The sequence below is a fragment of the Palaemon carinicauda genome, chromosome 17, assembly GCF_036898095.1.
Source record: "Palaemon carinicauda isolate YSFRI2023 chromosome 17, ASM3689809v2, whole genome shotgun sequence".
NCBI classification, from domain to species: Eukaryota; Metazoa; Arthropoda; class Malacostraca; order Decapoda; family Palaemonidae; genus Palaemon; species Palaemon carinicauda.
In genome coordinates, this window is record NC_090741.1 from 620,237 (window position 1) to 646,294 (window position 26,058).

The 26,058-nt window shown below is 47.8% G+C and overlaps 1 protein-coding gene across 1 annotated transcript; it reads right to left on the minus strand.

Annotated features, from left to right (window-relative positions):
- Positions 1 to 10,340: 10,340 nt before the first annotated feature.
- Positions 10,341 to 23,520, minus strand: LOC137655991 (serine/arginine repetitive matrix protein 1-like). Its single transcript, XM_068390186.1, has 5 exons — positions 23,452 to 23,520; positions 21,984 to 22,523; positions 20,913 to 21,122; positions 11,217 to 11,386; positions 10,341 to 10,527 (listed from the first exon to the last, which is right to left on the minus strand). Exons 1-5 carry the CDS (start codon positions 23,518 to 23,520, stop codon positions 10,341 to 10,343), a joined length of 1,176 nt encoding a protein of 391 aa, XP_068246287.1.
- Between the last annotated feature and the right edge of the window lie 2,538 nt (positions 23,521 to 26,058).

The following is a 26,058-nucleotide window of genomic DNA, read 5'->3' on the forward strand; positions in this document are numbered from 1 at the left end:
TTTAGTCAGAATGGGGGACTCATACTCTCGCTTAAGACTGTCTATCGATCTTTCATAGAGACCCTCTGTCCACACTTGGTTACCGAGAAGTTTACGCGCCGGTCCCTCAAGGGTACGCAACAAAATCTTGTATTTTTCTGTGGGAGAGTACTTGGAGTTTTCATGTACCGTCTGGCGAAACAAACTCCACCAGCCGGACCAACACTCTCTACGACCATCGAAGGGAGTGGGATCAGGATCTGCAGCGACTGAGACGCATACAAACTGAGGCTTAGCGTTAGGCGCTTGAGGGGGATTTGAAGGGTTGATTTTCCCTGTGTTACAAGTTGAAGGTGCATCGTTTCTGCGTCAGTTAACAAACTGACAAGATCGGTGTAACTAGACAGGACAGTGGGGTTGTTCCAATGAGGTTTCCACAAAGTTTTAAAGTCCCTAAATTCCGCAAGAACTCTAATTACTTTGTTTTTACAGTGCTCTAAACCCTCAGGGGTTGCACAGGCAAAATTTATTGAGAAAACAGCTTTCAGAGTTATGTTTGCCTCTTCGTAAATGAATCTGAACTCCTGCGTTTGTTCTTTAAGACATGCATCAAGGTCTAAAGTAGCCGGGATCTCCACAGCCTGTTGTGGGAGGTTAATGTGACTCTCTTTGGCCCCCATCTTGGGAAGACCACGTGTACGGTGGTACAGAAGGTACTCACAAAAAAAAAAAAAATTATGCAGACAAAGTCAAACTTAAATAACACACGACACAGAGAATGTTACAGACAAACGGTCACCAAGAGGGGTACAAAGGACAAGGATAAAGGTAGACTACTTATAACCGGGAACAGTAAACCAAACCGTGCAAACAAATTAATGGTTAAGAGGAAAAAACGAACAGATCAAAATAGCAGCTCCAAAGCTCAGAGTACATACGAAAAACGTGCAACATATACGGATGATCCGAACAAAATAAAATAAAACCTGAGTTCTCCTTCAGGGTAGAACTTTCTGGCTAAAACGCTTGGTTACACAGGTGCCTTTATTCGTCAAAGGTTACCATAAATTACGTACTAAAACACTGTATATCTAGTTACCTATCAAAGTCTGGGCTTAATCATTCTACAAATTGGCTAGTGTGTGAGGTTTTGAGGCACAACTTAAGCGAGTGATGTTTATATAGCGAAAACGCTACAAATGAATTTATAATGTTTAAAATTTCATTATTCCACAAATCAATGGTGTCAGATCTGGTTCTAAGGACCAGTAGTTATTTATTTAAGTGTGGGAAATAATTCCGGGAAAGGCCTCCCCGTTTCTGATATACAGACCCGAGCCTGAAGGGTAGAGCGCCAACACTCTCACACTTGACAAACTAGAGAACCGCAACGAAGACGGTTTGCTTTCCCTACACACGTTTAAGTCCAAAGATTATTCTATGCCGGGACTGTCGGCACCGATATAACCTTGATGTTGAGACGTTACTCCAGGGTGCAGAATAGTAAATCCCAATCAAGTGTGGTTGGACTGAATCAGTTACGTTAACGACAGTTTCACAAAGAGTTAGGGGGAGCAGTACTATAAAAGTCAAAACGTTCCAAGGACCACCGGGAGGTAATACCGTAGAACAGTACAATAAAGGATTGACACCGATAGCTTAAGATTGACGTAAATATAAACTTACCCTTAAGTCATATCTCACCTCACATGATAACTCATTTAGTCATTTCAAAATGTAAAGGTCAAGTTAAAAACAGTTAATAATTTTAACCTAAAAATGGCGTTCATTTCCATAAAGTACAACAGGAATTTTCACCTAACTGACACAGGAAAAAACAGCAAAACTACCTAATTGAAATTTGAATAAAGACCGCATGGCATATGAAAAATGAAAAATGCTAAGAAAATGGTCAAATCAATTAAATCGTAAATCAATAATCAAATGACTAATCAACCAATGAAAGTAAAAATGGTGAAAGAAAAAATACCAAAAGTTCTACTCACTACTTTGAACACATTCCTCTCGAGCAATAAAATTTCAAACTTGATAGAGGGGAACGGGAACACAACTTATAGTAATGGACACACCACGAATGATTAAACCAGACAGTTTGAACATGACTTCCTAGCTAAATGTGCACATCGTCAAATAAAGGCTAGAAAAAAAGGGGGGACAGGTTCTTGGCCAAGGTTGAGCACCGTTACTTTGTACTCAGGTTCTTGAGGGTTGATTGAAGTGGAAGCATCTTGTAAACTGTTAACAACACGGTGCATCTTCACTTCCGCACTGACGTGTTTTGTCTTCTTAAGCCTATCTTTTGAATAATGGCACAAAGTAAGGCATACTGTTGGTTAGTAAATGGTTGACTAACAGGTAGTCGAACCGACACCTATGTTAATGACGTCACAGATGAAGAGGCTACATCTACGTCCGTCTTCCACGCTTCCTCGTTTTTAAGTGGGCCGCTCACATGCTTCTTCCTCCCGGCGCTGAGCTGGTTCAAACAGGTCGAGTCTTCTTCTTCAAATTTTCATGAGTACATGGTTCGGTGAAGGGTGCTTTTTATAAATACAAGGATCATTCTTGAAACTCCAGGGGAAAGTAATTATAAAGAAATCCTACTGTCTGGTTTATAAAAATTAATATACATACAAAAAAATTAAGTGGCGTTTAGTGATGTTCAATAACACAGAAAACAATCCTAGCTAAACAGACTTATAAATAGGTACTGAGATGTAAATAGCAATAAGTCAAGATCAATGAGTTATGTAAATTAAAGAGTTACTTAAATACAAACCAATTGTGGTTAAACATCCAAAGCTTCAAGAGCATTTGGAACAGAACGCAACCAAGTGCTGTTTTCTTAAAAATTGTCGACGGTCGGTTGCATCGTCAAGCAATGTACTGTGAGCTCACAAAATGAGAGAAAATCATCTACAAAGGAATGAGGTGATGCAAGGTAAAGCATTACAGGGGAATGATGGACATGTTAGCAGCAATGAATATTTAAGGGTATAATAATGAAGGTTACAAAGGAAACAATAGAAAAAGAGATGCGTAAAACTCAGAAAATAACAACCAAAAAATAAAAAATGGAATAACGGGGTTGACTAAAATAAAACGTGGAAAGAATTTCCACACCGAAACTGGGAGGCCTTTCCCGGAATTATTTCCCACACACACACACACACACACACACATATATATATATATATATATATATATATATATATATATATAGATATAGAGAAATTTCAAATATGAAAAGAATCGTATGTACATTTAAACAATATATCTTATGCAAATGCTAGTTAATTCTGGACTGAAAGGGACAATGATTTTTTTCGTGAACTTTTTCATATTTGAAGCAATTTTAATAGCTGGTAAGAGAGAGATTGAGGTTGTCTATAGTTAGACGTTTGTGTTTTGAGCCTGAATCCAGGAAAGATGTTCCCATCAAAGAATCAAAAGACTTGTGAAATATGCAGATATTCATTAAATCTGTGGCCGTACAAACGAGACTGGCAACATTAATTTCAAAATTAACTTATTTTCCCATCTCTGTTTATTAAAATCGTGAATCCAGACTCTTGTGTAATTTATAGTTCAGATTAAAATAACGATTTTCAATCGGAAGTAATTTCCTACTCGAACACCATCGTCATGTTTACGAGGAAGGCTATCAGCTGGGAGTGAAGAGCAAGAGAGGTGTGGCGGTTCCGGTGTGGCCACCCAACATTTTGTCGCTGGCTTGCTGCCGAGTCATGCCACTAACCTCGTCGCTCATCGCGCTTGGTCTGGCCGAGGCCGAGCCCTAAGGTCTCGGCCAGACCAAGCGCGATGAGCGGCGAGGTTAGTGGCATGACTTGGCGGCAAGCCAGCAACAAAATGTTGGGTGGCCAAACTGGAACCGCCACACCCCTCTTGCTCTTCACTCCCATCTGATAGCCTTCCTCGTAAACATGACGATGGTGTTTGAGTAGGAAATTACTTCCGATTGAAAATCGTTATTTTAATCTGAACTATAAATTACACATGAGCCTGGATTCACGATTTTAATAAACAGAGAAGGGAAAATAAGTTAATTTTGAAATTAATGTTGTCTGTCTCGTTTGTACGGCAACAGATTTAATGAATATCTGCATATTTCACAAGTCTTTTGATTCTTTGATGGGAACATCCTTCCTGGATTCAGGCTCAAAAAACAAACGTCAAACTATAGACAACCTCAATCTCTCTTTTACCAGCTATTATAATTGCTTCAAATATGATAAAGCTCACGAAAAATCTTTGTCCCTTTCATTCCAGAATTAACTAGTATTTGCATAAGATATATTGTTTAAATATACATACGATTCTATTCACATTTGAAATTTCTCTATATCTTATATATATATATATATATATATATATATATATATATATATATATATATATATATATATATATATATATATATATATATATATATATATATATATATATATATATATATATATAACTAAATGGTGATTAAACGGATTTTGAGGGAAGCGAAAAATCTATTTTTGGGTGAGATGGCCATGTCGTCCTGATGGAAGGTTCCTTCAGTAGCTTCCTTTGGATATATATAACTACTAAATATTCCCAGAGAATTTAACTAAAGGTTTTCACAGAATTCTAACTTCTGGAGCGAGTATTCTAAGGGTTAACCTTATAGAATATCGTATATCAACAGGGGACGCATGCATTAACACGTCATATGGCCATCTGCACCCGACCTAGCGTTTACGCTTCGAGGGGAAGATGTGGCGTGTGAATGTGGGAGGTAACTGGGGTGCCGTTCCAAAGATACTCTCCCTTCATCAATGTTACGATACTCGCAGCTGCATGACGTCACGTCCGTCCTCACCATTCCGTTCTAGCCATAACCGGCCTCCGCAATACAGTACAACAGGGAGGGGCCTAGAAGGCTGAACTGGAACAGTTGGGCGGGTCCATCAGGACGACATGGCCATCTCACCCAAAAATAGATTTTTCGCTTCGCTCAAAATCCGTTTTTTGGGCTCAAGCCATGTCGTCCTGATAGAAATGTACCAGAGAATTAATGTATCGTGGGTTGTTTCCAATTTAAGTGCCTGGAACTCCGAATAAACGTTCCGTGGTCTGGTGACCAAGAGACCGTGACATCTCCGTGTAATGTCACTACCAGAGGCATTACAATGACCCGGCGTCCCGCCCCCCTGGCGAGGAAGGTCCTAGTAGGACAAGAGGAACATCTCGAAGTAATCTGACGAAGAAAGACTCACCTGGAAGAAATCGTGTCGGTCTCCAGACAGAACAGAAGGGTAAGTATTTGTGTAGGAACTAATTTATACCATTAGGTGAGTACATAAGAGATAGTAGGTACACTAATCATAATAACTTTAGAAAAGGTTCACTAAAACACGAACAGAAATATATTTTAATATAATAATAGGAGTGAAGGAGACGCATGTTGTAAATAAAATAAATATTTTATTTGAAATTTGCAAGGAAATATGAAAATTTTTTGTACAATAATAAAATAAAGTAATAGACATAGATATGGTAAAGGCTGGTGGTGCAGAATCTGAAAGAGAAACAATCATTTCTGTAATCACTAGTTCCTGAGGAACGTCAGTCTTTTAAATCAAGATACACTTTATGTCCGAGAACATATGGCACAAGTGTACGAATCTATGTCGTTTCACATTGGTAAAGGACAGTCCATTAGTGACACTAAGTGTCCACTGAAATCACTATGTAACGCACTAGGGTCAACACAGGCACCCGTTTGAGTTAAAGTCCCGAGAAAACTCACTGTCCTACGCAGCACTAAACAGCAGGTTTCATCACACTACCTGCTGCCACCACGAATCTTTTCACTTCTTGCAACTGCTTCGAATAGTGTTTGAAAAACACTCTGGGGGGCTTCCAGCCTGTGAAGGATCGGAGGCTTTCGAAGTCCATTCCTTGGAAAAAATTTAGGGAAGAGGCGACTTTCCTGGGATCATGACCTGCGGGTGTACTGTCAGGATCCGCCCTGCGAATGTGCGAATGAAGTAGGTGATTTTCGCTCTAAGTTGTTTTAGTGACAGCTCACTGCCCGACGTTTCTCCTTTGAAAAGCTGTCCTCCACCAAAGTCAGAAGTTCTTCGAAAATAGACCTTAAGACTCTCCACAGGGCATAGAGAGACATCTTCCTTCAGGGGGCAGATTCTCCAAGGGCCCCATCATTTGGTGGGAAGTTCATTTTTAGCGAGAAACGTGGGGTCAGGGAAGAGGGTAAGTTCCCCCGTGTCGGCGAACTGTATCTGGCCCTCTTCTCTTGATAATGCCACTATTTCACTGACTCGGGCTCCCGAGGCGAGAGCAAAAAGGAAGATCACTTTCTGAGTCAAGTCTTTCAGAGGGCAAGAGTCGTTGTCCAAGTTAGAGGCAAAATGGAACACCTTATCCAGGGACCAGGAGATGGGTCTCGGTGGAGGTGCTGGACGGAGTCTAGCACACGCCTTCGGGAGTTTATTGAAGATTTCGCTGGATAAATCTATTTGGAAGGCGTACAGAAGTGGTCTAGTCAAGGCCGATTCGCAGGTGGAAATCATATTGGCTACTAAGCCTTGTCCATGAAGGTGAATAAAGAAGGACACGCAAAAATCTATGGAGATTTCCGTAGGGTTTTTTGCCTTGACGAAGGATACCCACTTCTTCCAGGATGACTCATATTGCCTTCTGGTAGACTCTGTTTTGTATTCCTCTAGGAAGTCCAAACTTTTCTTCGAGATCCCGAACCTTTTCTTCACGGCTAGGGAGAGAAAATCATGAGATGAAGGTCCTTGACTTTCTTTGATGAAGCAAAGACAGTCGACTTCTGCACCTGTTGGGAGAGAACTGGGCCTGGCAGTGGGATCAGCTTGGGCTGTAGCTCCAGGACTAGTGGGAACCAGTTGCTCCGGGGCCACTTGGGAGCCACTAGGGCTGCTGTCCCTTTGAAGGTTCTCAGTTTGGAGAGGACTTTCAGCAGAAGGTTGGGTGGAGGGAACAGGTAAATCTTGGACCATCTGTTCCAGTCCAGGGACATGGCGTCCACTGCTTCCGCTTTGGGGTCCTCGTAAGGGGCCCCATATCGAGGAAGTTGCTTGTTGTCGCTCGTCGCGAAGAGGTCGATCTGTAGTTCCGGGATTTGACGAGAGATGAAGGAGAATGATCTTGCGTCTAGGGACCATTCCGACTCCATGGGTTTGTCCTCGATAGAGCGTCCGCCGTCACATTGCGGAATCCTTGTAGGTGAACTGCAGATAGGTGCCACTTCTTCCTGTCCGCTAGGCGGAAGATGGGTAGTAACACCTGATTTAGGTGGGGCGATCTCGAGCCCTGACGATTGAGATATCTGACTACCACTGAGCTGTCCAGAGTTAGACGGATGTGTATCAAAGGACGCTGGGATAATTTCTTCAGGGTGAGAAGAACCGCCATGGCCTCCAAGATGTTGATGATGTGAAACATCTTGATTAGGGGAGACCATGTTCCTTGAACTTGTCGCTGGTGGGAGTGGCCCCCCCAACCCTCCAGGGAAGCGTCCGTGTGAATGTTGAGCGACGGAGGTGGAGGTTGGAGAGGGATGGATCTTTTCAAGGTCCTTGCTTCTGACCACAGGCTGAGCAGGGAGCGAAGCCTGTTTGGTAGGGGTCTCTTGAGGTCTCTTCGAGCGACGGATGCGTTTCGTCTCCAGACTCCTGATGCATCCTTTAGCTGTGCTCGAAGCACTGGGTTTGTCACTGAGGCAAACTGTAGTGAGCCGAGAACTTGCTCTTGCTGTCGTCTTGAGATCCGTTTTTGATTTTAGAAGTCTCCTGACAGACCCTGCTATTTCTTTTCTTTTCTTTAATGGGATGGAAAGGCGGTGTGACTGAAGGTCCCAATGGATTCCTAACCATTGGAACATCTGAGCTGGAGCGAGGCGAGACTTCTTGGTGTTTATCTTGAAACCCAGATGTTCCAGGAATTGGGTTACTTTGCTGCAAGCTGTCAAACACCTTTCTGGCGAAGTCGACCAGACTAGCCAGTCGTCGAGGTAGGACATCACTTGGACGCCCTGAAGGCGTAGCTGGTGGACGATCGTGTCTGCTAGCTTGGTGAAGATTCTCGGAGCCACGTTGAGCACGAAGGGCATGGCTCTGAAGGCGTAGTTACTTCGATTGAGCCGGAATCCTAGGTAGGAGGAAGCGTGGTGGTTCATTGGGATGTGCCAGTAGGCACCCGCCAGGTCTATTGAGACCGTGTAGGCCTTGCGAGGCACTAGGGCTCTGATTTGTTGAAGAGTCAGCATCTTGAATTTGTAGTTCACATTGAACTTGTTGAGGGGGGACAAGTCCAGAGTGACTCTGAATTTGTCTGAGTCCTTCTTGGGAACACAAAACAGTCTTCCCTGGAACCTGGTGGACTTTACCCTCTTGATCACCTTCTTGTTCAAGAGTTCTAGGACATATTCTTCCAAGAGGGGGGTTGATGGCTGGAAGAATTGGTGGAAGGTTGGAAGTGGTTGCATCCAGCTCCAACCCAGTCCCTTCTTGATGATGCTGTGTGCCCAAGGATCGAAGGTCCAGCGATCCTGAAAGTGGTGGAGTCTTCCTCCCACCGGAAGCACTTCATTGCTTCTGGTTTCCCGAGGACTTGCCACCTCGGCCGCTAGCTCCCCTCCCTCCTCTGCCCCTGGAGGGGCGGCGCGAGGAGTCTCAGCCTGAGCCTCTACCTCTGGGACGAAAGGTAGTTGACTGACGCTCGTAGGCAGGGGTAAAGGCCGGTGATTGTGACACCACTGGTTGGGGGACCAACTGAAAGGTCTGCTGCGGTTGAGAGACCACTTGGGGAGTAGCGGGAGCCGGAAACTGGCGTTTCTGTTGACGCTGCTGGGGTCTTGGTTTTGAGGATTTAGCAGATTTCCTCTTAGGCTGAGGGCCTTCATCCTGGGAGGATTTCCTCTTTCTCGACATGCCCCATTTGTTGAGAAGGTTCCTATTCTCGGAGGCGGCCTTGTCGACGATCTCTTTCACCAAGTCAGAGTGAAAGAGATGTTTACCCCAGATGTTGGAAGAGATAAGTTTCCGGGGTTCGTGTTTCACTGCCGCTGTACAGGTCCTTCATCACAGTCACAAGGTGGGTTTTTGCCAGAACCATATAGAGATGCGGGCCCTAACGTCCCCAGCCATGACCTCGAGCTGAATCTGGAGAGACAGGGAGGCAGCCAGTCTCTCCTTGGTCTCTTGCTCCCGACGAAGAAGGTGGTCGTTCAATTTCGGGAGGTCCTCGTTAAACTGACGTCCGGCTACGTCAGGGTCCAGCTTCCCAACCGTGAAGGTGTACTGGATATTTTTCCAGAACTTGTCGTCGGGGGGAAGGGCGAGGGAGAGTGGCCTACACTCCTCCAGGGTAGGACAGGGTTTTCCTTCTTCCACCGCCTTCATGACTGCATGGAAAGCTTTTTCCACGAAGGGGAAGGATGTGGAAGAGGGAGCAAGAAAGGACGGGTGCTTCTTGCTTAGAGCCGGCATTTTCGAATTAGTGAAGCCGCGGCTCTTCAGGCAGTCTGCCAGTAAAGCTTGGGCCTTTGAGTGATCAAACACGATCACCTCCTTAGGCTCAGTCTCCTCCTTGGAGGCCGGTTCGGTCTTAAGTCGGACGTAACAGTCCGGGTAAGCCTCAAAGTTCGGGAAGAATTCCACTTCTTCCAGGAGGATAGACCCAAGCTTGTCGTTTCAAAAGATCTTGCCAGTTGTGATTGGCATATGCTCGGCGTATCTCCTAGGGTTAGACTCCAAGCAGGAAGGAAGATCTTTAACTGAGATCTTCTTCGGTTGCCTCATTTCCAAGAAACGACTTGTGATCTGGGCGGAATGCTTACTAAGCCTCTCGTCCATTAAGGCCACCAATACCCGGATGGCATCCTCGTTGACAGGCAGCACGGGCTGCGGTGCGGCGGAGGTAAAGGGGACTGGCTCCTCGGTCACTACAGGAGCTGCCGGAGGTGGAGGGGCGGCCTCGCCTACCGAATCAGGGTATTCCACCTGATCCTCTTCGTCCTCCGGATCCTCGCCCATGAGGGTCCTCTCAGTGTCGTCGGACACGTCCGACATCTTCTCCACCTCGTCTAGAACTATACTTGCTAAGCGTACTCTCGATGTCCGTTTCAACGGTTACTTGAACTAGTGAGATCTGATCCTGGGGGATCACAGAATCTGCCGACGCTTTCGGAAACAGGATGGCCCTCATCTTCTCGTTGGGGAGATACGGTCCGGCAGTGTTTTTCTGGAAACCGCGCACCCACCTGCGCAGTTTCTCTTGAGCATTGTCCCTGGCTTCTAAGGACGGGGGGTTGTCAAATCCCTCATCAAGGAGGCCTTTGCAGACTGGGCAGGAGACTGGATCCCAGTATTTGAGGTTGCCCTTTTTCGCCGTACAAGGGTCGTGAGTCCGACACGCACCATGCCCGTAAAAGTCCGGGCGGCGGACCGAGCAGAAGGGACTTTCGCATTTCTTATACTCCTCCTGTAAAAGAAAGAGAACATGAGTACATGGAAATAGAGTCATGACTTACATTACTCTTAAATTAAGATTCCTTAAACTAATTCTTAGCTTAGAATTGTGTTATGTGAGCTCTGGATAGGTGAGCTAGAAAAGAAGTAGGAAGACACATACTTGTGAATCCCGTCCAGCCAGGTACCGCGACCTTTTCTGGTGGCAATTCCTTAAAACCTGTGGTTATAGGAGAGGGAATAGTATCCCTATGGGGAAGCCAGCCTGGGCTTCCTTGTAAAGGAATTGTCTGCAGGGTAGAGGAGGTCTGAGATCGCTCAGAACTTAGATAAAGGAGGGGAAAAGGATAAACCCCTCAATATTTGGAAGGTCCCGGTAAGAGACTGCACTGAGAAGCACAGCGTATGCTGGAAAATTGTATAGTATACTCATACAGCTCAGAGACTGTCTTCAGGGTATGAGATAGCAAAGAAGATCAGTCTGGCTATATGGATGTATAGGTCAACTGCCGGGGGGAAGGGGTGCTTGTCCCTGGAAGCCGTGTCGCTTTGCCGGCAAGCCAGAGGCCTGGTCCGGCGGGGTGAATCCGTCAAGGCTATGCTCTAAGTAGTAGAGAGGTAGGAAACACTTAAAGGGGCGACCGCGGGCACAGCGGCAGGTCGCCGGCAGGGCGGAGCGGCTGCCGGCGATGGTGAACCTACTGGGTACATAAGATGGAAGGTGTCTGAGAAGCCGGCGGCAGCGGCGGCGGCGGCGGCGGCGGCGGCGGCGGCGGCGGCGGCGGCGGCAGCGGCGGCAGAAGCCACCGGCAGTGGTCGCCGGCAGCGCAGCCGGCAGGGTAGCGCCATGGATGGAACTCAGACAGGAAGTCCTATGAAGTAGGAAGGTCACCGGGTGTGCTGATGACTGGCGGCGGCAAGGGGCGGTGGCCCCCGCCAGCCGGCAGGGTGTTGCCTTGGGTAAACCTGAGATAGGAAGGTCCTACATAGTAGGAAGTTACCTGACGTGCCGGCGGCCGCCTCCGGCAGGCGGCGGAAGTGGACCAGCACCATGATAGGAGAGAGAAAGAGAAGGAGGGAAGGAGGAAGGGTAATGTCCGATACCCAACCGGCTTTCCTCCGGAAGGAGTGTACTCATGATAGGGGTGGGGGACGCTATCATCCCATGGCAGGGAGCCGGCAGACGGCTGGGTGCCCAAGGTAATTCAAGGGAGGATCAGAGAACACTCTAGACAGGGGGGGTGGGAGGGTGATCTCCTGCTGGAAGGGCGGCCGCTAACACAACCCCATAGTTCGACTATGAGGGGGAAGTGTAGCAGAGCGGCCACCCAGGCAGGAGAGCGCAGCTTAACCTACCATTCTCCCTGAGGAGGAATTGTAGGACAGCAGACAGGGGTGTGAAGGCAACCTGACACAAAGAATAGAGTGGGGTAGGGGGGGTGAGGGGGCAAAAGGGATCGTGACCCTAAAGCTCCCAGAGGGTGGGGGAATCTGTTTTCTATACTACCCAGGCAGGAGAGAGGCGCTCTCCAACCCTAGGGTAGGTTAGCTCAGAGTAGGAACATAATTGGTGTACTGACCTAAACTATAATAAAACAGAGACCCCCAAGGCCTAACCTAAACCAGGAGATCTCCTCCTAGATTAGGTAAGGCTGGGGATGTATATCGCTAGGCTACAGGAGGAAGGGACAAGTCCCAACCAAGAGCAGTCTAGGGGGGAAGGGCTAGGCCCCCCCACCTTCAATCTCAGTCGATACCCAAGGGAAAGACGTTCCTTAGGGGTGGACTGGGATGAACGATAAGTACTCTGGGGTTCTGACCGAAATCCCCCCATACACTATGGGAGGGAAGAGGGAAGAACTACCTAACCTTACCTACCCGAAGTGTTTCGGGTAAAGGACTAGGAAATGCAAGGCTACCCAGAGGGAGATAAGGAAGCATACAAGGATCCCAGCGTTGGGTTAGGTATGGCCTGGTTGGACCAGGCACCGTTCCTTGTATGGTTCCTCGAAGGCGAAAATATATGCAACATGGAATCTTGTATATGTTTAAAAATGCCTAAATCATCCTTAAAATAACACTAGGAACACTCATATGCAGAAGTAAATATGAATACTAGGCTGCGGCCTATGCTAGGCTTAAAGGCTAGTATGGGGTCGACTGGCTAGGAGCGCCGAAGACCACAACGGCATAAATTAACTATTCCTAAAATTGAAGATTAAATAACCTAAGATAAATTTAGTTATAAGGCCGTGAAGGCTATGCTGGCTAACGAAGCCTATATCTTCATAAACATAACACTAGGAACATTTATTATATCATGCAGAAGCAAACATGAACACTAGGCTGTAGCCTATGCTAGGCTGAAAGGCTAGTATGGGGTCGGCTAACTAAGATCGCCGAAGACCACTATTGGCATAATATAACTTATTCCTAATAATGAAGACTAAATAACTAAAGATTTATCTCGGTTAAAAGGTCGGGGAAGGCTGTTCTGGCTAACTAAATAACGCATGCAAGAGAACAGCAGCGCCGTAAATGGCGACCCGAGGCAAGGCACAGCTCGGCCACAAAACACAAGATTTTAGCGTAAAAAATCGTTACTCGACGGCCAGAGCTTATTTAAACAATACAAGAACCTGGTACTCAACTTTCCAGGGGAAGGCGAAGCAGAAGGCTGAGACATCTTGAAGGATGCACACGAAATATAGCGATAACTGGGAACAAAACAATCGTCGTTATGGCTACTAAGAGAGGAATGGAGAGGACGGACGTGACGTCATGCAGCTGCGAGTATCGTAACAGTGACGAAGGGAGAGTATCTTTGGAACGGCACCCCAGTTACCTCCCACATTCACTCGCCACATCTTCCCCTCGAAGCGTAAACGCTAGGTGGGGTGCAGATGGCCATGTGACGTGTTAATGCATGCGTCCCCTGTTGATATACGATATTCTATAAGGTTAACCCTTAGAATACTCGCTCCAGAAGTTAGAATTCTGTGAAAACCTTTAGTTAAATTCTCGGGGAATATTTAGTAGTTATATATATCCAAAGGAAGCTACTGAAGGAACCTTCCATCAGGACGACATGGCTTGAGCCCAAAAAATAGGTTGCAAAGCACAAAAAGACGTAGGCCTACCCACTATTTTATTACCAACCATTTGCAGTTGATTGCCATAACTTCCATTTATTTAATCTATTTTTGCTCTCCGAAACACCTCCCAATAAAATGACAAATTTCGTAGATAATTTGTATTTTTCCTACCATACAAACCTTAGCTATGAAGAGAATAAGAAGAAGTTTTGGAAAGAAGTGAAGAGAGTAAGGAAGGCCGGCGCAAGAATTGAAGAGACAGTGAAAGATGGAAATGGAAGGTTGTTAAAAGGAGAGGAGGTAAGGAAAAGGTGGGCGGAATATTTTGAAAGTTTGCTGAATGTTGAGGATGATAGGGAGGCAGATATAATTGCGGTTCCAGGTGTTGAGGTGCCAGTGATGGGAGATGAGAATGAGAGAGAGATTACAATAGAGGAAGTGAGGAGAGCACTAGATGAAACGAGAGTAGGAAAAGCATCGGGTATGGATGGTGTGAAAGCTGAAATGTTGAAGGAAGGGGGTGTGACTGTACTTGAATGGTTGGTGAGATTGTTTAATGTGTGTTTTGTGTTGTCAATGGTACCAGTAGATTGGGTCTGTGCATGTATTGTACCACTATATAAGGGTAAGGGAGATGTGCATGAGTGTTGTAATTCAAGAGGTATTAGTTTGTTGAGTGTAGTTGGAAAAGTGTATGGTAGAATACTGATTAATAGGATTAAGGATAAAACAGAGAATGCAATCTTGGAAGTACAGGGTGGTTTTAGAAGAGGTAGGGGTTGTATGAATCAGATTTTTACAGTTAGGCAGATATGCGAGAAATATTTAGCAAAAGGTAAGGAGGTGTATGTTGCGTTTATGGATCTGGAGAAAGCATATGATAGAGTTGATAGGGAAGCAATGTGGAATGTGATGAGGTTATATGGAGTTGGTGGAAGGTTGTTGCAAGCAGTGAAAAGTTTCTACACAGGTAGTAAAGCATGTGTTAGAATAGGAAATGAGGTGAGCGATTGGTTTCCGGTGAGAGTGGGGCTGAGACAGGGATGTGTGATGTCGCCGTGGTTGTTTAACTTGTATGTTGATGGAGTGGTGAGAGAGGTGAATGCTAGAGTGCTTGGACGAGGATTAAAACTGGTAGGCGAGAATGATCATGAATGGGAGGTAAATCAGTTGTTGTTTGCGGATGATACTGTACTGGTAGCAGACACAGAAGAGAAGCTTGACCGACTAGTGACAGAATTTGGAAGGGTGTGTGAGAGAAGGAAGTTGAGAGTTAATGTGGGTAAGAGTAAGGTTATGAGATGTACGAGAAGGGAAGGTGGTGCAAGGTTGAATGTCATGTTGAATGGAGAGTTACTTGAGGAGGTGGATCAGTTTAAGTACTTGGGGTCTGTTGTTGCAGCAAATGGTGGAGTGGAAGCAGATGTACGTCAGAGAGTGAATGAAGGTTGCAAAGTGTTGGGGGCAGTTAAGGGAGTAGTAAAAAATAGAGGATTGGGCATGAATGTAAAGAGAGTTCTATATGAGAAAGTGATTGTACCAACTGTGATGTATGGATCGGAGTTGTGGGGAATGAAAGTGATGGAGAGACAGAAATTGAATGTGTTTGAGATGAAGTGTCTGAGGAGTATGGCTGGTGTATCTCGAGTAGATAGGGTTAGGAACGAAGTGGTGAGGGTGAGAACGGGTGTAAGAAATGAGTTAGCGGCTAGAGTGGATATGAATGTGTTGAGGTGGTTTGGCCATGTTGAGAGAATGGAAAATAGCTGTCTGCTAAAGAAGGTGATGAATGCAAGAGTTGATGGGAGAAGTACAAGAGGAAGGCCAAGGTTTGGGTGGATGGATGGTGTGAAGAAAGCTCTGGGTGATAGGAGGATAGATGTGAGAGAGGCAAGAGAGCGTGCTAGAAATAGGAATGAATGGCGAGCGATTGTGACGCAGTTCCGGTAGGCCCTGCTGCTTCCTCCGGTGCCTTAGATGACCGCGGAGGTAGCAGCAGTAGGGGACTCGGCAGTATGAAGCTTCATCTGTGGTGGAAATGTGGGAGGTTGGGCTGTGGCACCCTAGCAGTACCAGCTGAACTCGGCTGAGTCCCTGGTTAGGCTGGAGGAACGTAGAGAGTGGAGGTCCCCTTTTTGTTTTGTTTCTTGTTGTTGTTGGCCGCCCCCCAAAATTGGGGGAGGTGCCTTTGGTATATGTATGTACAAACCTTAGCTATTTACATGGGGTAATTTGGCGGAGCTGAAATGACGAGCCATTAAATTTAAACGAGGGTTAACTACCCCCTTGCTAATTAGCAGGGGGTAGGGAAGGGGTAGCTAGCTACCCCTTCCCCCCTCACACACTGTGAATAGCTCAATTCACTTAAAGGTAGGACTTGACTTGGGGGTCAGGGCTGGCGGGTAACATTTGCGTAAATAGCTAAGGTTTGTATGGTAGGAAAAATACAAATTATCTACGAAATTTGTCATTTGTTCCGTAACCCAATACAAACCATGCTATTTACATGGGGTGACTTACCCTTAGGAAGGGCGGAAAGTCCCCAGCCTTCTGGCTTCGGCTTTACCCGGGGACTCCAATTCCGAGTTGTAGAACTCAAGGAACGGGAGTCCTTAACCCTCGCACGCTGTCATGTTTGACCATCGTGCGGCCTACTAGGATGTGTGTGAAGGAGAATAACGTGACTCGTCCTAGGAAGTTGACCTGGAATTCCTTATGTGGAACCCTAGGCTAGGACGTACCCAATACCACCTCGTCAGGGTATGGGGGACGCAACAGTATTAAAGCTAATACTAGGAGCACAAGGAAGCATGGTTTACCTGCAGAGGTTGAGGTCAGCTGTGCAAAGGCCTGGATGCTGCTATCCCCAAGAGAGGGGAGAATGAAGAAAGAAGTAAGGGCCAGACATACTCTTTCATTCACGCAGACTAAAACCGGGTAACAATGCCCTCAACCTTCTGCTACTTGTCCAGTAAGGAGCCTGAGGTTAGACCAGCTGTTGTGCAGCCACCACAGGACCGATAGAAAACGTATCGAGGTTCCTGTGGGTCACGTCCTGCAGGTAGTGGGCTGTGAACGTCGTCTGACGTTTCCAGACCCCAGCTTGTAAAACCTGCGTCACAGAGAAGTTCCTCTTGAAGGCCAGGGAAGTAGCAACACCCCTGACGTCATGAGCTCTGGGACGACGTGACGGAGGAGAGTCGGGATTCAAGGTGCTGCTTATCACCTTGCGAATCCATGAAGAGATGGAGTTCGTGGTGACCCTCCTCTTCGTCCTCCCTGTGCTCACAAACAAAGCTTGCACATGAGGACGGGCTGCAGCCGTTCTCTTGAGGTAGCGCCTCAGACTCCTGACTGGGCACAGTAACAGATGGTCTGGGTCATTTGTTACAGAACGTAGACTCGTTACCTTGAAGGAGTCGAATCTTGGATCCGACACCCCAGGGTTTTGAGTCTTAGCAATGAACTCAGGGACGAACCTGAACGTTACCTCCCCCCATCCCCTTGAACGGGCAACGTCGTAGGAGAGACCATGAAGTTCGCTTACTCGTTTGGTAGAGGCCAACGCGAGTAGGAACGCCGTCTTCCACGTTAGGTGGCGATCAGACGCCTGGCGTAATGGTTCAAAGGGAGCTCTTTTCAGATCCCTGAGCACTTGAACCACGTTCCAAGGAGGGGGTCTGACTTCCGACTGGGGGCAAGTAAGTTCGTAGTTGCGTATGAGTAGAGAAAGTTCCAACGAAGAGGAAATATCCACTCCTTTCAGCCTGAAGGCTAAGCTTAAGGCTGAGCGATAGCCTTTCACAGCCGAGACCGAAAGGCGCATTTCCTCCCGAGGATAAACAAGGAACTCCGCTATTGCTGGAATAGAGGCATCGAGCGGAGAGAAACCCCTTCCACGACACCAACCACAAAAGACTTTCCACTTCGCCTGGTAGACGTTGGCCGAGGATTCTCGCAGGTGCCGAGACATCCTGTCCGCAACCTGCTGAGAAAATTCTCTCTCCGTGAGGAGTCCCTGGATAGTCTCCAGGCGTGAAGCCGAAGCGAAGCTACGGCCTTGTGGAAGATGTTGCAATGTGGTTGTTTGAGTAGCTCGTGACGTGGAGGGAGTTCTCTTGGGGGTTCCGTTAGGAGCCGCAGAAGATCTGGGAACCATTCCGCATGATGCCATAGCGGAGCTATGAGAGTCATGGAAAGGTTGACCGATAGGTTGGTCTTGTTGAGCACCCTTCTCATCAGACAAAAAGGTGGGAAGGCGTAAACGTCCATGTTGTCCCACCTGTGTTGAAAGGCATCCTGCCAGAAAGCCTTGGGGTCCGGGACTGGAGAGCAGTAAAGGGGCAGCCTGAAATTCAAGGCTGTCGCAAACAGATCTACAGTCGGAGAGCCCCACAAAGTCAGGACTTTGTTGGCTATCTGAGGGTCCAAGGACCACTCAGTACTCACTATCTGCGTCGCCCTGCTGAGGCTGTCGGCGAGTACATTCCTCTTGCCAGGAATGAAGCGAGCTGTCAGTGAGATCGAGCGGGTCTCGGACCATCTCAGAATCTCTACTGCAAGATGGGATAGCTGTTGCGAGAAGGTGCCTCCCTGCTTGTTGATATAAGCCACTACCATGGTGTTGTCGCTCATCACCACCACGGAGTGGCCCGCCAGGGTTTGTTGGAACTGTTGAAGAGCCAGAAAAACGGCCTTCAATTCTAGCAGGTTGATGTGGAGGCACCTTTCCGATTCTGACCAAAGGCCTGAGGCCCTTTGGTTCAGAATGTGGGCCCCCCACCCTAGATTTGACGCGTCCGTAAACAGAGTCAAATCTGGGGGGAGGACGAGGAGATCTGCTCCCTTCCGTAGGTTCTCGTCGTCCAGCCACCATCGAAGGTCCGTCCGTTCCGAAGGTCCTATGGGAACTAGGAAGTCCGGGGAATCGTTTCCCTGATTCCATTGAGACTTCAGCCGCCACTGAAGGGATCTCATCCTGAGGCGGCCGTTTGGAACAAGACGGACCAAAGATGATAGATGGCCTAAGAGACGTAACCACAGTTGGGCCGGAAGCTCTCCTCGTCTGAGGAAAGGTTCTGCTACCTTCCTCAGCCTTGCTATCCTTTCGTCTGATGGAAAGGCTTTGTGGAGAATCGTGTCTAGTTTCATGCCTAGATATACCAGTTTCTTCGTAGGGCGCAGAGAGGACTTCTCGAGATTTACCAAGATCCCTAGATCTTGGCAAACTTCCAGAAGCCTGTCCCGGTGACGCAGAAGGGTCGACTCCGAGTCTGCCAGGATCAGCCAGTCGTCCAGATAACGAAGGAGACGGATGCCGTTCCTGTGAGCCCACGACGAGATCAGAGTGAACACCTTGGTGAACACCTGGGGTGCCGTGGAGAGATCGAAACACAGCACCTTGAACTGGTAGGTCTTGCCGTCTAGGCCAAATCTTAAGTACTTCCTGGAAGACGGATGGATGGGGATCTGGAAGTACGCGTCCTTCAAATCCAGAGTGCACATAAAGTCTTGTGGTCTCACTGCAAGTCTGACCATGTCCGCTGTCTCCATACTGAACCGAGTCTGTATGACAAACTTGTTCAGTGCTGAGAGGTCGATGACCGGTCTCCAGCCTCCAGACGCCTTCTTTACAAGAAAGAGTCGACTGAAGAAGCCTGGGGAGCCGTCGTCGACCTCCTGGAGAGCATCCTTCTTGAGCATGGTCTCGACTTCTGCCCGGAGGGCCAACCCCTTTGCCGATCCCAAGGCATAGGAGTTCAACGACACTGGATTCGCTGTCAGGGGAGGTAGAGATGTTGTGAACGGGACGCGATACCCTTGGCCGATCACAGAGACCGTCCAAGGGTCGGCCCCGAGTTGCTGCCACCTCTGCACGCAACTTCTTAGGCATCCCCCCACAGGTGGACACGCGGGGGGATTGCCACTCCTAGTGTTTGCGACCTTTGCCGCTTCCTCTAGGAGTTCTACCTCCCTTAGAGGACTTGCCGCGTCTCTTGTCTTTCGGCTGAAAGGACTACGGCTTAGACACGCTTGCCTTAGCTGCCGGAGCCTGCTTAGGTGTCCTGCGAGGCTGCTGTTGACGTTTTTGTGGAGGAGCTGGAGGTTTATAGGGCCGAGATGTCAGGGCCCTTTGGAGGAGAGAGTCCTGGTTCGACCTCCTCCACCTCTCAGCCGACTGCTCCATGTCACGAGGCTCCAGTAACTCCCCTCCAAAAATAGAGGAGTGTCTGAGCCTGCTGACGTCTGCAGTGGGGACCTTCGGATGGAACCTCTCGGACACTGAATCGCGTCTTTTGAGGATCAAGTTAGCCCACAGGTTAGTGACCTGGTGAGCTAGAAACTCAATAGAGCGAGTGCCCGAGAGGAGGAAGGTCTCCAAGGCCTTCCTATTGCTCTCCTTGGACAGATCCTCAGATCGCAATAGGATGCCCAGAGACCCAAGCCAGAGATCAAGCCACGAAGTTGCCTGCATGGCCCTCTTAGCGACTTTCTCCAGGTTTTGGGTCTCTGACGCCGTAAATGTCACCTGCCGGGTCGAGAGCTTCTCGAAAGAAGTTCCCTTAGCTAGTTCCTCCACAGAATGATGGAGTGGAAGAGACATGCAAGACTCCCCGTCGATCTCGAAATACCTCCTCTGTTGGACTAGAGGAGGAGGGAGGAGTCTAAACCCGGCAGAAGAACGTCCTGAGGAGGCCAGACCGGAGAGCTGAGCTTTGACCTTGTCCCTGGCGCCTTTCACCCCTTTAGACCAGGGCAAAGCCGCACTAGTCTTGGGGGGCTTCTGGACACCAAAGACCTCGTCAAGCACGGTGTCTTTCCCCTCACGAGGGGCTGTCTCCGGGTCCTTGATTTTGTTGAGCTCCCTCATCAAACCAAGGACCTGCCAGAACGCGTGTTCTGACTCGCTGTGCTCTCCTTTTGGTGGACTGGCAGCTAAGTCTCCCATCCCCAAGAGGTCTTCTTGGGGAGAAACGTGGACGTCCTCCCTAGGGATTGCTGGTTCTTGACGAATCTTCGACGAAGATTTCGGAACAGTCTTGGTGTCCTTCGATTCCCTCCTGGAAGGAAAATAGGACTCCAACACCGACGCCCGAGGAGGAACCTCTTCCCGTGCAACCTCTCCCCTATCCGGAGAAAATTCCCCCCTTGGTGCCAAGGGCGAATTCTCCGAGTCAGAGGAGTCCCCCGAGGACGAGATAAACTCATCTACAGGAGGGGGTGGAGCTGCAGAGGTTGGAGAAGGGGAAGGGGTCCGCCTGATGAGGTTCCTGGAGACCAGCTTTTCCCGGGGAGGAGTTACCACGAAGCCCACTCCTTTCCTTTTCTTCAACGGTGGAGAACCCATCCCAGGGTCCCGCCTCTTATCAGTGCTGGAAGGCTTGATAGCCTGGACCACCGCCTTGATCATGTGGCGGAACCATGGTAGACGGGTAACTGACGCTGTGTCAGCAATCCCCGCTGGAGAAAAGGGGATCTCGCGACCCTTAGGAGTGGTCACCACGAGGCCTTCCTGAAAAGAAAGAGATGACTGCCTAGACCTCTCTGCTGATCTTCCTTGTTCTGCCGTTATCCTCCTCTTGCGCGGAGGTGAATCCTGGGAACGCCTCCCAGGAGGAGCATCCTGCTAAGGATCCTTGCGGTCCGAATGACCCACACGGGCGGGAGCAGTGCCGCGCCCGGGAGAGCTCGTGAAAACAGTTTCGTGCGCGGGCGAGGTAGCGCGATAACGCGTAGGCGAGCGACCTGTGAGCGAGCGTTCGCGCGAAGGAGAAAGGTGGTCATAGGGCCGCGAGTGATGGCGCGCATGCGCAGGTGCATGCACGTAGGAGAGCGCAGGTGAATGGTGCGCAGGTGAATGGCGCGCAGGAGGGTATGCACGAGATCGATTAGGAGAGCGTGCATATGAATGCGCAGGAGAAAGCTCCACAGAAGGAGCTGGCGAGTGACCGCGCGACCTCTTAGGGGAGCGCTGGTGATGGTGGGAGGGAGAAAGATGTCTCCTAGAAGACTTAGTCTCCCTCAAGTGGTGGCGCGCAGATCTGTCAGCGATCGGGGCGCATGTAGGAGAGGCCCCTTCTTTACCGCCCGCAGGACCCACAGCGTGTTGGCGTGAAGGGCGAGCAGTAGGAGATCGTGGGCGTGAGTGCGCCAAACTTAAGAGGCGCTCAGAAATCGAAGGGCGCGCAGGGGCAACTGGAAGCGCAAGAATCGACGTGCGAGGCTAAGGCGAACCCTTGCGAGCGTCTGAGTCCGAAGATCTAGAGGGCGCTGGCGAGCGTGGGCGCACAGGGCGTGCAACAGGCACAGGGCGTGCAACAGGCACAGGGCGTGCAACAGGCACAGGCACTAGTGAGTGCTTGCGCGCGCGCACAGGCGAGAGACGGTGAGCAGCGCGCCCATCAGGAAGTTGTTGCTTCTCAGGGTGGGGGTGCCCTAAGGAGAGCTGGCTAGCAGTGGAGATCTGGCGAGAAGGAGATCGCTGGCGCGTTGGAAGGCGTTGCACCTTCTCTGGATGTCCAGGAGAGAGCTGGCGCGCGGGAGAGCGCTGGTGCGCAGGAGATCGCTGGCACGTTGGGGAGCGCTGGTTCTTCACAGGCTGAAGAGCACGCCCAGAAAGGCGCTGGCGAGAAGGAGATCGCTGGCGCGTTGGTGAGCATTGACCATCCTTAAGATGAAGAGCGCGCCCAGGGGCGTGCTGGCGAGCAGGAGAGCGCCGGCGCACAGGAGATCGCTGCCGCGTTGGAGAGCGCTGGCGAACAGGAGATCGCTGGCGCGTTGGAGAGCGCTGGCGAACAGGCGATGGTTGATGAGGAGACGAAGATCTACGCTCAACTGCACGCAAGTGCGCAGGTGCGCGCACAAGGGCCAGGGACTTAACCCCAGAGGCCTTTTCCCCGGAAGGAGACGGTGCCTGTAGGATTACAGGTGACGGCAGCACTGAAGACTTGGCAGGAGAAGTGGATCGCGAACGATCCGCAGAGAAGTCAAGAGATGTTGCAGGTATGACCTTCTCCTGACGAGGTAGTTCCTCCGCAGGTGGAGGAGAAGGAGACCCAAAGAGGCGCCTCTTCACCCCTTGATAGGGAGAAGGGAGCCCCCTCTCTCGCAGAGGCCTACGGGCCTTACGACGAATGCGACCCCTGGGTAAGGAGTCAGGGTCATCGGTCCTTCGAAGGGGTGTCTCTGAAAGCACGCTACCCCGGGGGAGAGACGAGCTCGCAGGAGAGACCGGAGGCCCCACCCTTCCCTCCAAAGGCTGTGCGGAAGGGAGTGTTGGGACATCAGCAACATCCGAGGCAGCAGGATCAAGGGTTAGACTTGCCACGTCAGAAGGGGCAGACAACACAGTATCGACAATGTCCGAAGGAAAAACCTCCGGAATTACCGGTGACTGTTTGACTGCAGCCCCCAGCTGCAACAAGTCAAACAGGCCTTCCTTGGAGGGAGTGCCCTTAAGCCCCAAGGAAGCCCAAAGCTGAAACAAACCATGATTAGAAACAGTGCAGTCGAATTCATCAAAATATAATAAATCCTCCCCCGGGGGAGGAGAGGGAACAACCTCGCTAAGGGAGGCCACGCCCTCTCCACCACCACGAGGTTGGCAAAAACCACTAGGACCTGCAATCTCACTCGGCGGTTTCACAGGTGAAGCCGGACGAGGGAGACCTTCGGAGGAGGTTCGGGCGGCGCAAGGAGAATCCCTAGAGACCTCCTTCTTCAAAGTCACCTTCGAAGGAGATCGGTCTCTCTTGGGCTTCTTCTTGCGTCTACGGCCGAACTTCTCCCACTGGGAGGCAGGCCACTCCCTGCACTCACTGCACACATTCTCCTTGTCACACCGTTGACCTCGGCAAAGGGGGCAAAGGGCGTGAGGGTCCGTCTCCAAAGAGGACATAAACGTCCCACATGAACGCTTAGGAACTCCAGGGCAAGTACGCATCGTTAGAGTCGAGGCCAACTTCACACACACTAGTTAAAGAGAAAGCAGAATTAAAGGCTGTCAAGCGAGGGTGAGAGCAGAGACGTCTGATCATCACCCGAGCCAAAAGTGAATTGAGCTATTCACAGTGTGTGAGGGGGGAAGGGGTAGCTAGCTACCCCTTCCCTACCCCCTGCTAATTAGCAAGGGGGTAGTTAACCCTCGTTTAAATTTAATGGCTCGTCATTTCAGCTCCGCCAAATTACCCCATGTAAATAGCATGGTTTGTATTGGGTTACGGAACAATTGTTGATTAGTAATGGCTAGAAACGAACAATTGAACGAGTACCCCCTCAGGAACTGATGAAAAATGGCGTAATCTTGGGTGAAGACGCTTGAGCCGCCGCGATTTTTTAAAACATGAAACATAGTCTGGCGGCAACTGCAGCGGCTTGAGGCTTCCCGCGCCTCCTATGTGGCCACCTACATAAGATACCTGAGGTTTCAATTTTCAGCTGGAACCTCATGCTGCTAACCTCGCCGCTAGCCGCGGTTGGTCTGGCCAGACCTTAAGGGGACCGTCTGCTATATCCGCCACTTTTTCTAATGATTCAAAATACACAGTTTCTATATATTTTATATATATATATATATATATATATATATATATATATATATATATATATATATATATATATACCTTCATCATATAAATATTTCAAGTCATTTGATCAAAAACTTTTTGATTTATAAGCAAAAATCATGATTTTTACAAAAAAATTAGGTAGATTTTTCTCCACTAATGTGACACAAATTGTAATGAAAATCATACATCAAAATTTCTTTAGAACTCGAATAATTCTGGGCGACAGATTTTCGATTTTCCTTTTTTTAAATGTCTTTTTTTTCTCAATTTTCTTCGTCTAGGGGTAAAATAATCATGAAAAAAAAGAGAAAAGGAAAATAAAAACTCTGGTATACAAAATGGTGGTATTTTTTATTCCTCTTTTCAATCATATCTTTCTAAAATCGAACAATAAATAAGTGAAAAAAATACACGTAAGTGTGAGTAAGTAGGCTATGTTTTGAGTGATGAGCTCCCAAAGATTTGCTATAAATTTTCGCTCTTTTACTTAGAAAATAAAGATAACATTATTATGATGACCTTACTTTGCACTTATATAGTTTATTCCTCCACGAGGGCTCCCTAAGCGAGATATTTAAACTATGTTTACCAATACACTTTGTGTAAGGTTATCATGAGTTGCCAGTTAGTAAGTTCCACCTTTGTACTCTTTTTCATTTATCCCTCTCTTTTTGGTTGTTTTTTATGTTGCTCTATGCTTACTTTTTGTTATTTCTATGACCTTAGGTAACATTGGCCTTGCTATAGGCTATAGTTCACAAGGACGTTGTGAAAACACGATGTATATACGAACTGTAGTAAACAAACACTCATGCAATGTAACTTTCACCATATGTCTGAAAACTCTGGCTTTTCTCGTGGATCGTAGTCGCGTTCGCCTTCCCTCTCTGCCGGACATACGAAATTTCGAAATATAAGTGAAAAAATCGCTTTATAAATAAATAAAAATAAACACGCAAAGTCGATTCTGTTAACTCAGCCATGCAGAGTTTAATTGGCTGAAACTTTTGGATAGCATGTGCGATGTGTTTCTGTATACAGAGAAACAATATAACGATTTTTAATTTCAGAATGTTGTGAGTCAACTTGTCATGTCAAAACACCAAACCGGACTGACAGTCCTCATTAGCCTAGATTTGCCTCATGACATAAGAGTTTGTGTAAGGCGTAGGTGTTGTGTTTTTTATTGTTCTAAAGAGGATAATCCTGAGAGAACTTGCCATGAGTTTCCAAAAGACAAAGAACGGTAAGATATAAGTTTAATTTATATGTACATATTACTTGAACACTTGCAAGGTACCTGGCATGATCAACTGGAGGTTTGATGGCCTTAATCAGTAAAACCCCGTAGTCCACTTTAGAGTGTGATCTAATCGAGGATAGTGGTGGGTAGATATCCTGTAGTATTAGAGATATATTGAAAATTGACAAAATATCAAGTGAAAACAAATAATTGGATACGTCATAGAAGAGGATAAATAAGCTGAGGTTCTATAGAAAAGAAAAAAATAAATATGTCGAGAGCCTATTCAGGTAAAATTATAGTTAAGGACCGGACAATATTTTGAACAGAAAATATCGTTTTATTATAGGGTAAATGAATGATACATTAATTTCTAGCCAAATATATAAACCAAATATATTTTGGTAAAGTTTTACTGTATTACAGATTCTCATTTCGAACAGATAATATATGTTTTCCTTTAGTAAATAATGTGATTTGACCGAATTTGACTTTCATTTCAACCACAAACAAACAGAACAACCAGTTCGACTAACTTTAAGTAGCCGAACTGGTTGCTGTTATTACGACTGAAATGAAGGTGAAAACCGGTTAAATCACGTTATTTTCTACAGGAAAACATATATTTTCTGTTAAAA

Coding starts and splice junctions, on each gene's coding strand:
- LOC137655991 (XM_068390186.1), bottom strand. CDS start 23,520: ATGTGGGACGTTTATGTCCTCTTTGGAGACGGACCCTCACGCCCTTTG. Junction 22,524..23,451: donor CCCCTTTGCCGAGGTCAACG/GTGTGACAAGGA, acceptor GTAATCCTACAG/GCACCGTCTCCTTCCGGGGA. Junction 10,528..11,216: donor CCTTCCATCTTATGTACCCA/GTAGGTTCACCA, acceptor TTTCTTTTACAG/GAGGAGTATAAGAAATGCGA.